The sequence below is a fragment of the Nycticebus coucang genome, chromosome 4, assembly GCF_027406575.1.
Source record: "Nycticebus coucang isolate mNycCou1 chromosome 4, mNycCou1.pri, whole genome shotgun sequence".
NCBI classification, from domain to species: domain Eukaryota; kingdom Metazoa; phylum Chordata; class Mammalia; order Primates; family Lorisidae; genus Nycticebus; species Nycticebus coucang.
This window is the reverse complement of record NC_069783.1, coordinates 30360822-30373790: the sequence shown is the minus strand read 5'-3', so window position 1 is coordinate 30373790 and position 12969 is coordinate 30360822. Positions and strand designations below refer to the sequence as shown.

The window sequence follows — 12969 nt, the reverse complement described above, 5'->3', positions numbered from 1 at the left end:
TAACAATTTAGTATTAGAACCAGAACTAGAAAAGAACAATGCATAGAGAAATTACATTTTCAGAACTCCAAAGCTGTTTAAAGTTGTCAGTGTTTGGATGAACAAAACTAATACCAATAATTTATAATCTAATCACATGAGCATCCGAACACATGGTATACTTGAAAGATGGCAACTACTAGGTGAAGAAAAGAGTTACAATACCTCATTAAATCAGTTAAATAGAACCTAAATTCATACTTTCTCTATACAATGTTATCCACCCTAAGTGGTTTCCATAACTGAGAATGCTTAATAAAGACACAATAATAATAATGGTAATATATTTTATTCTAGGCAAATACAGTAAATTTTAACTTTGATAAGCTTTATTTAATCATTGTTAAAAGTTAAACTAAATATTAATAACATTCTGACAATACTCTGGATGAGATAAAATTATGTTAATTTTCCAAGTAGCATGGAGATTCACTACACCACGAATGTTCTTTTCGTTCATTACAGTATGAAATTCAGGTGACAACTATGTTTTAGACCCAATTAAGTAGGTTTATAATTATCTAATGAAAATCTTATTACATACTCCTATCATACGGATCCTGAACACATCAAAGTCAAGATATTTCATAATCCTTATATTGGAATATAAAAGGTTCCATGAGTCAGGGAGCCACTAGGCTGTCTCAATTCCTTCTCTCTCAGTCATTAACTGTCTCTCATTTATTTCCTCATTTACATACTTATAGTAGAAACTGATACGTTCCTACATGACCCTGTGCCCTGGCTACAGCTGACTCATCCACAGGTAGACACTTGAAGCATCTGATCTAAGCTAGGCCAAAATCCTGCTCTGGGAAAATTTGAAATTGGAACTAAGGCACTCCATTCTTTTTTTTTTTTTTAGAGAGAGTCTCAGTATGTCGCCCTCAGTAGAGTGCCATACCACAGCTCACAGCAACTTCTAACTCTTGCACTTAAGTGATTCTCTTGCCTCAGCCTCCCAAGTAGCTGGGACTACAGGCGCCTACCACAATGCCCAGCTATTTTTGTTGTTGTTGTTGTTGTTGTAGTTGTCATTGTTAACAGGCCCAGGTTGGGTTTGAACTCACCTGCCTTGGTGTAGGTGGCCGGCACCATAACCAGTGAGCCATGGGTGTCAAGTCCTTTTTTTTTTTTTAATAAGAGATGAGGTCTTGCCTAGGTGCCCGTAGCACAGTGGTTACGGGGCCAGGGACATACATGGAAGGTGGTAAGTTCAAACCCGGCCCTGGTCAGCTAAACAACTGCAACAAAAAAAGCCAGGCATTGTGGCGGGCACCTGTAGTCCCAACTACTTGAGAGGCTGAGGCAAGAGAATCGCTTAAGCCCAAGAGTTGGAGGTTGCTGTGAGCTGTGACACCATAATCTCTACTGAGGGTGACATAATGAGACTCTGTCTCAAAAAAAAAAAAAAAAGAGATGAGGTCTTCTCTGTCACCCAGACTGCAACACAGTGGCATGATCATAGCTCACTACAATCTCAAACTCCTGGGCACAAGCAATCTTCCTATCTCAGCCTCCTGAGTAGCTGGGGCTCTGTGTGCACCACCTGTGTGCACTGCACCATGCCCAGCTAATTTTGAAAGAATATTTTGTAGAGATGGGGTCTATGTTGCTCAGGTTGGTCTTGAACTCCTGGGCTCAAGAAATCCTCCCACCTTGGCTTCCTGAAATGGGAATTATAGATGTGAAGTACCACACCCAGGCCAGGAATATACTACTGAAGGTTGAATTATAAATTATAAAATTTTTCTTTAAAATCATGTATGTAAACTAAACATACTACAAATGTGGCTGAGATTCATCAATAACAAGAAACCCTAAAAATTTATTTAATGTGTCTGAAAATGATTAAAAATCTCTGAAACCTTTATTATAGTTCATCAATTTTAAGAAGTATACTTTTCTTTTTTTTTTTGAGACAGAGCCTCAAGCTGTTACCCTGGGTAGAGTGCCATTGCATCACAGCTTACAGCAACCTCCAACTCCTGGGCTTAAGTGATTCTCTTGCTTCAGCTTCCCAAGTAGCTGGGACTGTAGGCACCTGCTGCAATGCCTGGCTAATTTTTGGTTGTAGTTGTCATTGTTGTTTGGCAGGCCCGGGCTGGATTCGAACCCACCAGCTCTGGTGTATGTGGGTTAGCGCCTTAGCCGCTTGAGCTCCAGGCACTGAGCCTACTTTTCATATTTTAATAATCTTGGTTTTGGATGAGTCTTACTATTTATGGTGTAACACAGTTGAATTGACAGCATCTTTCTCTTTCTTGAGAATGTATAATTTTTTTTTTTTTTTAGACAGAGTCTCACTATGTCTCCCTTGATAGAGTGCCGTGGCATCATAGCTTACAGCAACCTCAAACTCTTGGGTTTAGGCGATTCTCTTGCCTCAGCCCTTCCAAGTAGCTGGGACTGTGCCCAACTATTTTTTTGTTGTTGTCATCAGTGTTGTTTTAGCAGGCCCAGGCTGGGTTCGAACCCACCAGCCCTGGTGCATGTGGCCTGAGCTTTTTTTTTATTATTTTTTTTATTGTTGGGGATTCCTTGAGGGTACAATAATGTGGCCTGAGCTTTAAGCACTGAGCTATGGGTGCCGAGCAAGCCAGTTTATCTATTTTTTAGTAGACAGGGTCTTGCTTTTGCTCAGGCTTGTCTCAAACTCATGAGCTCAAGCAATCCACCTGCCTTGGCCTCCTAGAATGCTAGGATTACAAGTGTGAGCCACCACGTCTAGCCCTAAAATAATTATTTGTTTTATAACTGTTCATAGCTAATATTTGATGAAATATAGTATATTGATCTAGTTTATTTCCCATTACTATACAAATCTAATAAATCAGCACCCATTCATTATTACATTTCAATGAATTCATTTAATACATTTAATTTTACTTATATGTATAAATCAATTCTCATTAATTTCTAGTTTAATATTACCTATTAATGTTCTCTTTTAAAACATATTTCTAACACCTGTATGTAAAACTATACTGAGTAGAATTTATTAAAATTTTTAGTACTGTAAAATGAGCTATCCAGTTTCTTTTGTGCCTTTAATGTTAGTAAAGCTCTACAGGAGCCTAAATTACACCTTTCTTTTTTCTGAAATGTTATATATTGATACTTGACTCATATAGAAAAGTAAAAGCTTCGAAAGAAAGAAACCTCTTCAAATTAAGTGAAAAAGGTTTTCTCACAAACTTCAAGACAACAGGGGAGACATTTTATTATTTTTTATTTTACTATTATTTATTATCAAATATGATTGGTAACATTAATAACTATTCCCCTAAGTAACATTTTAAATTGCATTTATTTATTTTTGAATTAGTATTATATTTATACAGAATTTAAAATTCAAAATTTACACAAGGATATAGGTGGGAAAACTCTAACCTTGTCCTTCTGGCACTGAGTCTTCCTCCTCAGAGGCAACCACTACTATTAGTTTCTCGTTTATCCTTTCCATAAATATTTATGCAAACATAAGTAAGTGAGTGTAGTGTGTAGATGTGTGTATGTATGTGTACGTGTATTCTTTGTATTCCTTCTTCTCTTTTAGTACAAATTGCAGCTGGTGTATTCACACTGGTGTATTCTGCCTTTTCTGCTCATTATTACCTCTATTTATTCCATGTAAATATAAAATAAAGTAAGTAAAGCTTTTCCCTTATTGTTTATGGCTACCTAATAATTCATTATGCAGACCAGTGCTTCTCGAAAGTGTGGTCCTTAAATCAGAAGTATTAGTTTCACCTGATACTAGAAATGTAAACTCTTGGGCCCCACCCTAAGCCTTCTGAATCAGAAACTCTGAAAATAGAGCAATCCATATTTTCACAAGACTTTCCAAGTTTTTCTGATGTATGCTCAAGTTTGAGACTCCTATGTAACATACGTACCATAAACAGTACATATGTACCATAATTTATCATTCAGAGAGTGAATGCTTCCAATCTGTTGTACTAAATAACACAACTCATTTTTAACCATATGAAATATATCTATAGCATAAATTCCTAAAAAAGGAATTGCTAGGTTTAAGGTTATGGGCATTTACAAATTTGATAGATATTACCAAATTGACCTCCAGATGTGGTATCAATTTATATTCCCACCAACAATATATAAGAGTGCCTGCTTAGCCAAAACAAGATTTAAAAAGAACAAAGTTGAAAGACTCACATTTCCCAATTTCAGAACATATTAGAAAGGTGCAGTAATCAAGTCTGGTGGTACTGGTATAAAGACAGACATACAGATCAATGGGACAGAACTGAGACTCCAGAAATATACCTCATAATCCCAGCACCTTAGGAGCCTAAGGCAAGAAGACGGTTTGAGGCCAGGAGTTCAAGATCAGTCTGGGCAATATAGCGAGACCCTTTTGCTATAAAAAATTGAAGAATTAGCTGGGCATGGTGGCATGCACCTATAGTCCCAGGTATTTGGGAGTCTGAGGTGGGAGGACCACTCAGGCCCAAGAGTTCAAGGATGCAGTAAATTATGATCATGACCCTAAGTAGGCTGAGCAAGAGCAAGACCCAGTCTCTATTAAAAATAGAAAACACAGGCTCAGCGCCTGTGGCTCAGCAGCTAGGGTGCCAGACACATACACTGGAGCTGGTAGGTTCGAATCCAACCTGGGCTGCCAAAAAACACTGACAACTACAACCAAAAATAGCTGGGCATTGTGGCCAGCGCCTGTAGTCCTAGCTATTTGGGAGGCTGAGGCAAGAGAATTGCTTAAGCCCAAGTGTTTGAGGTTGCTGTGAGCTGTGACACCATGGCACTCTACCCAGGGGAACATAGTGAGACTGTCTCAAAAAAAAAAAAAAAACACAATAAAATAAAATAAAAAAGAAAATACTAGCCCGGTGTAGTGGCATAAATCTGTAGTCCAAGCTACTTGGAAGGGAGGCTGAGGTAGGAGGATCACTTGAATCCAGGTGGAGGTTCACATGCACAAATTTTTTAAATGTAAATTTATTTATTTATTTATTTTTATTTTTTTGGCCGGGGCTGGGTTTGAACCCGCCACCTCTGGCATATGGGACTGGCGCCCTACTCCTTGAGCCACAGGCGCCGCCCATGCACAAATTTTTTAATCTTTCTCAACCGATAGGCAAAATATAACATTTCAGAGTAATTTTAATTTGTATTAGTCTTACTGTTAGTGAAGATGAACAATTTTTTTTTTTTTGAAAAGTAAATTTATTCCAGGTCAATGTGAGGGTACAAATAACCAGGTCAAAATATTTCATTTTGTTAGGTAGAGTCCCTCTTGTAGTTATGTCCCTGACCCAAAAGTTGTGCCTGAGCAACTTCGGTATATGGGGCTGGCGCCTTACCGACTGAGCCACAGGCTCCGCCCTGAGCAACTTTTTATAAGAGTTATTTCTATTTCCTTTTCTGTGAACTCTCTCTCTATAAGTGTTACAATTTTTTTTCTTTCTCTCTTTCCTTTTTGTCCTTTTTCTTCACCTTATTAAATTGTCAGGCCCTTTTAATATTAGCAAAATTAGCTCTTTGTCTGAGATACAAATTTCAAATATCTTCTCAGGTTATTTTCTGTTTATGATGATACCTGTTACCTGGATTTTAGAACTTATATATAATAGGATTATCACTATCTTCTTTTATGGCTTTTGAGTTTTGTGTCATTTATCACACAGTAAATTCGCCTACTGTTCACCCTCTATTCTGTTCATTTTTTCACATAACCTTAGAATAACCTTGCCTAGTTTAATTAACTTAGAAACAACTGATCTTTCTTTCTTTCTTTTTAATTGAGACAGAGTCTCACTTTGTCACCCTCAGTAGAGCACGGTGGAGTCACAACTCACAGCAACCTCAAACTCTTGGGCTCAAGCAATTCTCTTGCTTCAGCCTCCCTATTAGCTGGGACTACAGGAGCCCACCATAATGCCCCTTTATTGTTTTTGTTTGTTTAGCAGGCCCGGGGTGGGTTTGAACCTACCAGCGCCAGGGCATGTGGCTGACGCCCTAACCACTGAGAAACAGGTGAAAGAATTGATTTTTTTTTTTTTTTTTTTTAAGACAAAGTCTCAAGCTGTTGCCCTGGGTAGAGTGCCATGATGTCACAGCTCACAGCAACCTCAAACTCTTGGGCCCAAGCTATTCTCTTGCTGCAGCCTCCCAAGTAGCTGGGACTACAGGTGCCCACCACAATGGGCTATGTTTTATTTTATTATTTTTTTTAGAGACAGAGTCTTACTTTATCACCCTCGGTAGAGTGCTATGGCATCACAGCTCACAGCAACATCCAACTCCTGGGTTTGGGCGATTCTCTTGCCTCAGCCTCCCAAGTAGCTGGGACTACAGGTACCTGACACGACACCCGGCTATTTTTTTGTTGCAGTTTGGCTGAGGCTGGGTTTGAACCCACCACCCTTGATATATGGGGCCAGTGCCCTACTCACTGAGCCACAGGCACCACCCAATGCCTAACTATTGTTTTGATTGAAGTTGTCATTGTTGTTTTAGCTGGCCCGGGGCGGTTCGAACCCCCAGCCTCGGTGTATGTGGCCAGCACTCTACCCACTGAGTACAAGCACCACCAAAGAATTGATTTTCTTTTTTTTTTTTTGGCAGGGGTAGGGTTTGAACCCGCCACCTCTGGCATATGGGACCAGCGCCCTACTCCTTGAGCCACAGGCGCCGCCCCAAAGAATTGATTTTTTAAATGATTTCAAGTATTACTGTCTAAGTACATGGTTTACCATTCTATTGTCATTTTTTTCGTATAAAATCATATTGAAGTTTTCTTTACACAGAATAAACACCCTATTAAGTTTATGTTCGAGTTATTTATCGTTCCTGTTATTATGTAAATGTCATATTTTCTTATCATTAAGTCTCCAATTATTGTTGTTTTATAACACATATGTTCCGTGTTGATTATTATTTACTTATTTAGTAGATTACTTCCCTTTAAGCAAAGAAAACTTTTTCGTAAATTTGGAGCACCAAATTCCTTATTGGCACTAGAACATTAAAGAGAGTTTTTTAAACTTACCTAAAAAGATCAAATATGGTCAGGTAAGTATAAGCAGTTAAAGCTGCAAAACAACAAAAAGACTGATTATAATGTTACTGAATCCCTTGTTAAAAAAAAAAAAAGCAAGTCACCAAAATTGTTCACACCAGGGGTATCCATTAACAATAGAAAGTTTTGAATCACTGTTCAATCTCATATATTGGCAATTATATGGTAAATTTGAAATGATAAATATAGGTAGCCAAAGTTATTAGAAAACTCATTTAGAAACTGATTTCTCCATCAGGAAAAATGGAGCAGCAAATGCTCAAAAGCTTTGTGACCATTTTTCTGCCTGCTTCTGTCATCCAGTAGCATTTTATCATCACTACCATGCACTAACCGATTGTGCAACTGGAGCACTCTCAGTAGTATTTTAAATGTATTATTTGAAAAGCAGAAGAAAAAGAGTGGTGCATAAAAACCTAAGACACAAAAAATTACAGAAGTCTCATTTTTTTTGAGACAGAGTCTCACTATGTTGTAAGGCGCCATGGTGTCACAGCTCACAGCAACCTCAAACTCTTGGGCTTAAGCAATTCTCTTGCCTCAGCCTCCCAAGCCACTGGGACTACAGGCATCTGTCACAACACCTGGCTATATTTTGGTTGCAGTTGTCCTTGTTTGGCAGGCCCAGACCGGGCTTGAACCTGCCAGCTTCAGGCGCCTGCCACAACACCCGGCTATTTTTTTGTTGCAGTTTGGCCAGGGCTGGGTTTGAACCTGCCACCCTTGGCATATGGGGCGGTGCCCTACTCACTGAGCCACAGGCACCACCCTAGGAGTCTCTTTTTAAGGAAAAACAAATAAAATCAAAATCAAAATCTTACTTATGAACTATATAAATGTTTTATCACACCTTAAAAAGGTATCTCAGTGTCACAAATAGATTTAAAGTTTTTTTTTAAATAACAGCTCATTAAAATGATAATATCCTAACAAATCAATGAAACTATAGCCTACAGGGCAGTTTTAAATACATTCTCTCATTTAAATCATTTGAGTTTTATACATTTGACAATGCAATTTCTATGTAAAGGAAGATACATCTTCACTTAAAATCAGAAAAATAAAAGTGAAACTAATAATTAACTCCATAAATATAAAAATTGTGACATACCTATACTATTAGTAGAACTGCACCACATAAGCAGGAAGCCAGTACATGCCAAGTTTATTGCACCAAAGAGCAGTATCTTCCAGGACTGTGAAAAAGAAAATCACTCTTATTTGTACAGTATTGATAAATTTCACTGGGTCTGTTCAAGCTGCTGAAATTCATATTCTGGTATTTGAAGGAATAAACACAACTTCCTTCACAAAGTCTGTGTCTTGCTTTCTACATTTACCAAAATTTTCACCAAGTTATTATAATATATAAACCTAAAAGAATAGTTCCAGAAGTGAATTTTTTTTTTTCTTTTTCGAGACAGAGCCTTACTATGTCTCAGTAGAGTGCAGTGGCATAACAGCTCACAGCAACCTCAAATTCTTGGGCTTAAGTGATTCTCTTGCCTCAGCCTCCCAAGTACCTGGAACTACAGGTGCCCGCCACAACTCCTGGTAATTTTTGTTGTTGTTGTCACTGTTTTTTTTTCTTTTTTTGCAGTTTTTGGCCGTGGCTGGGTTTGAACCAGCCACCTCTGGCATATGGGGCTGGCACCCTACTCCTTTGAGCACAGGCGCCACCCTGTTGTCACTGCTGTTTACTGGGCCTGGGCTGGGTTCAAACCCACCAACCCTGGTGCATGTGGCTGGTGCCCTAACCACTGAGCCCCAGGCAACAAGCTGGGAAACTTTTTTTTTTTTTTGTAGAGACAGAGTTTCACTTTATCGCCCTTGGTAGAGTGCTGTGGCGTCACACAGCTCACAGCAACCTCTAACTCTTGGGCTTACGCGATTCTCTTGCCTCAGCCTCCCGAGTAGCTGGGACTACAGGCGCCCGCCATAATGCCCGGCTATTTTTTTGTTGCAGTTTGGCCGGGCCGGGTTTGAACCCGCCACCCTCGGTATATGGGGCCGGCGGCCTGCTCACTGAGCCACAGGGGCCGCCCTGCTGGGAAACTTTTAAAGAGAAAATAAATTCAGACACAGAAACTCTCAAATAGTTGAGAAAAAATATGCAAATACATATAGATCATTTTGTCTCTCTAAATATGTACATAGAGACAATGATGAAACAAAGGGGCAAAATATAAGCAATTGGTAAGTCTCAGTAAAGGGCATAAAGCTGTTCCTTATGTTAATCTTCTAATACATGTGTCTGAAATTATATCAAAATAAAAAGTTACTCAGAGGCCGGGCACGGTGGCTCCCACCTGTAATCCTAGCACTCTGGAGGCAGAGGCAGGTAGATTGCCTAAACTCACAGGCTTGAGACCAGCCTGAGCAAGAGCAAGACCCCATCTCCAAAAAATAGCCGGGCGTTGTGGCAGGCACTCAGGAGGCTGAGGAAAGCAAATCACTTGAGCCCAAGAGTTTGAGGTTGCTATGAATTGTGATGCCATGGCACTCTACCAAGGGTGACAAACTGAGACTCTGTCTCAAAAAAAGATAATAAAATAAAAAGTCACATCTGTAATCCTTGCACTCTGGGAGGTCAGGGCAGGAGGAGCCCTTGAGAGCAGGAGTTCAAGACCAGTCTGAACAAAGTGAGACCCTGACTCTACTAAAAACAGTAAAATTAGCCAGGCATGGTGGCACACGCCTGTGTCTCAGCTACTCAGTAGGCTGAGGCAGGAAAATCACCTGAGCCCAGGAGTTAGAGGTTGCTATGAACTAGGCTGAGGCTACAGCACTCTAGCCAGGGCAACAGAGACTCTGTGTTCAAAAAGGAACAGTACTTGATTATTTACCAAATAATAAATTGTATGAAACAGTATGGCAAAAGAGGGGAAAATTACCATGGTTTAGAAGTTCAATAAGCGGGAAGACCTGAGACAAGGCTCAAAAATCATTAGGATTTAGTCAGAGGAAGAAGAAAGGGCATTCTAAATATACAACAAGAAGAAATCAAGTGAAGTGTTTCACTGCAAAGAAGAGAGACCTATGCAGAGGGGAAAGAAATTAGTGAAAAGACATGCAGCTGGGAAGGTCAAGTGTGGTATGAGCATTAGAACTCAGAGGATAAGTACAGGTTTAGAAAGAAAAAACAGCACCTCTGAGAAAATGAGGGTAGGGAGGTACCTGAAAGGACAGAGAAACTATTGGGATGGAAAGAAGTGAATAGCAAAGTAGCCAAAAGTCTACAAATCTCTGGAACGGTAGGCACAAAACCATTTTCTAAATTAAGGAATATGGAAAAGAGGACTAGAAACTTAAATTCAGAGGAGAATCTGAAGAAGCTATTATGATGAGTATCCTGTTGAATCATCAAAGATAAGAACAAAAGATCATTAATACCAGCATGAATTTTTGGTAGGCACCATTCTGCAACTTCTTCTAAACCCAGGGACCAGGCCAAAGAAGCAAGTAGGATATGATGTTAGAGACTTGAGAATTGACATGGGGCAAAGGACTTAATACTAGCAAAGACAATGAAATTACTGGACGTGGAATCTAGTCGGGACAGGGATTCAAAAACGGCCAGAAAAGCAGGATAAACAAGATGACCAGAAAAATGATATTCTCTGTTGTTCTGTCGCTGAAATCAAGCTATTAATCAAGATGTTTATATTTGAACATCTATTTTATGCTGTACTTTTTTTTTTTTTTAAGAGACAGAGTCTCACTTTGTCAATCTTAGTAGAGTGCTGTGGTGTCATAGCTCACAGCAACCTCCAGTTCTTGGACTTAGGCAATTCTCTTGCCTCAGCCTCCCGAGTAGCTGGGACTACAGGTGCTTGCCACAACTCCTGGCTATTTTTTGTTTGGCCGGTGCCAGGGTCGAAACCACCACCCTCAGTACTTGGGACTGGTGCCCTACTCACTGAGCCACAGGCGCCACCCTATGCTGTACTATTCTAAGCACTGAGGACATAGTAGTGAACAAAATATGGACTTCACAATCTAAGTGGGGTGACAGACAATAAATAAATATATAAAGTCAGGGACTGGGTGCAATGGTTCATGCCTAGAATCCTACCACTCTAGGAGGCTAAGATGGGAGGATCATTTGAGGTCAGAAGTTCAAGACCAGGCTGAGCAAGAATGAGCCCTGTTTGTATTAAAAACAGAAAAAATTAGCCTGGTGTGGTGGTGCATGCCTATAGTCCTAGCTACTTGGGAGGCTGAGGTAGGAAAATTGCTAAAGCCCAAGAGTTTGAGGGTGTAGTGAGCTTCGAAGATGCTAATGCACTCTTGCCCACGTGACAGATTGAGACTATCTCAAAAACAAAAAATAAGGTCAAGTGAGCTTGGTGCCTGTAGCTCAAGCGGCTAAAGCACCAGCCACATACACCAGAGCTGGCAGGTTCGAATCTAGCCTGAGCCTACCAAACAATAATGACAACTACAACCAAAAAATAATCCCAGCTAGAGGCAAGAGAATCGCTTAAGCCCAGGAGTTGGAGGTTGCTGTGAGTTGTGATGCCATGGCACTCTACCCAGGGCAACAGCTTGAGGCTCTGTCTCAAAAATAATAATAATAATAAGATCAAATGGTAATATATACTAGGAAGAAAAAATAAAGTACAGTAAAAGGACAGTAATGGGAGATATGGAAGGGTTGTTCTTCCACATAGGATGGCCAGAAAAGACACTGTTGATAAGGCGACATGTGAGCAGAAATCTGGAAGAAGCAAAGGTGATAAGCATGCAGATATCTAGAAGAGAAAATGGAAACCACAATGAAAATGCCTTGAGGTAGAAGAGTATGTGGCTGAAGACACCTGAAGTAGAGTAGGTGAGAAGAGTTTGGGACTACATCAAGTAGTACCTGGTATGACTCCTAGAAAAAGATCTGGGATTTATCCCAAATGAGACAGAAAATGACTTAGCTTACATTTTTAAAAGATCATTTTGGCTTCTTTTTTGGAGAATATACCATATAGAAAGTAAGGATGGAAGTAGGAAGATCATTTAGAATGTGATTGTAATAATCCATGTGAAAAATGATGGTAGCTTCAAAGGTGATAAGGTGTTAGAAGAGTCAGACTCTGCGTATTATGTTGAAAAAAGAGCTTGCAGATTTACTTATAAAATCGATGTGAGGTATAAGGGAAAGAAAGGAGTTGAGAATGATTACAGATTTTCTGGCCTGAGCATTTGGAAGAAAAGAATGGGCATTTAATGGGGAAGTGGAGAAGCAACAGAAGATCAAAGTTCAGAGACAGCCATATGAAGTCTCAGATGCCTATTAGATATCCAGTTGGAAATGCTGATAAGGCCATTATCTATAGGAATACAGAGGTAGGGGTGAGTTAGAACTTCAAATACAAATATGGGGTCATCAACATATAGATGGCATCCTGAAACACATATGAACATAAAAAGGAAGGTTGGAGATCGAAGCCGATACTCCAAAATTTAGTGGCAGAAAAGACTAAAAAATAAAGGCTGAATTAAGTAGGAGCAAAACCAAGAGTGCCATTTCAGAGTCCAAATGAATAAGTGTTTTAAGAAGGAAGTGACCAATTTTTGTCAAACATTGTTGAAGGTCAAGTAAGGTTAGAAATGATGACAACCAGCCTTAAAGAAAGATGGAGACTTTACCTCTTTCATGTTTACATGGATGGAGCTGGAACATATTCTTCTTAGCAAAGTATCTCAAGTTTGGAAGAAAAAGTATCCAATATACTCAGCCCTACTATGAAACTAATTTATAGCTTTCAAAGCTATAACCCAATTATAACCTAAGAATATGGGTAAAGGGGAAAGGGAAGGGAGGGGTGGGGGAGGATGGGTATAGGGAGGGTAATTGGTGGGACCACACC

General features: G+C 39.6%; 1 protein-coding gene across 2 annotated transcripts in view; it reads right to left on the bottom strand.

Annotated features, from left to right (window-relative positions):
* Positions 1-12969, bottom strand: part of SLC30A6 (solute carrier family 30 member 6) — a 54928-nt gene that overhangs the window by 29256 nt on the left and 12703 nt on the right. For both annotated transcript variants that reach the window (XM_053588042.1, XM_053588043.1), the window contains exons 3-4: positions 8217-8301; positions 7076-7118 (exon numbers count right to left, since the gene is read on the bottom strand). In XM_053588042.1, the coding sequence (XP_053444017.1) occupies positions 7076-7118; positions 8217-8301 (128 nt within the window). The remainder of the gene's footprint in view (positions 1-7075; positions 7119-8216; positions 8302-12969) is intronic.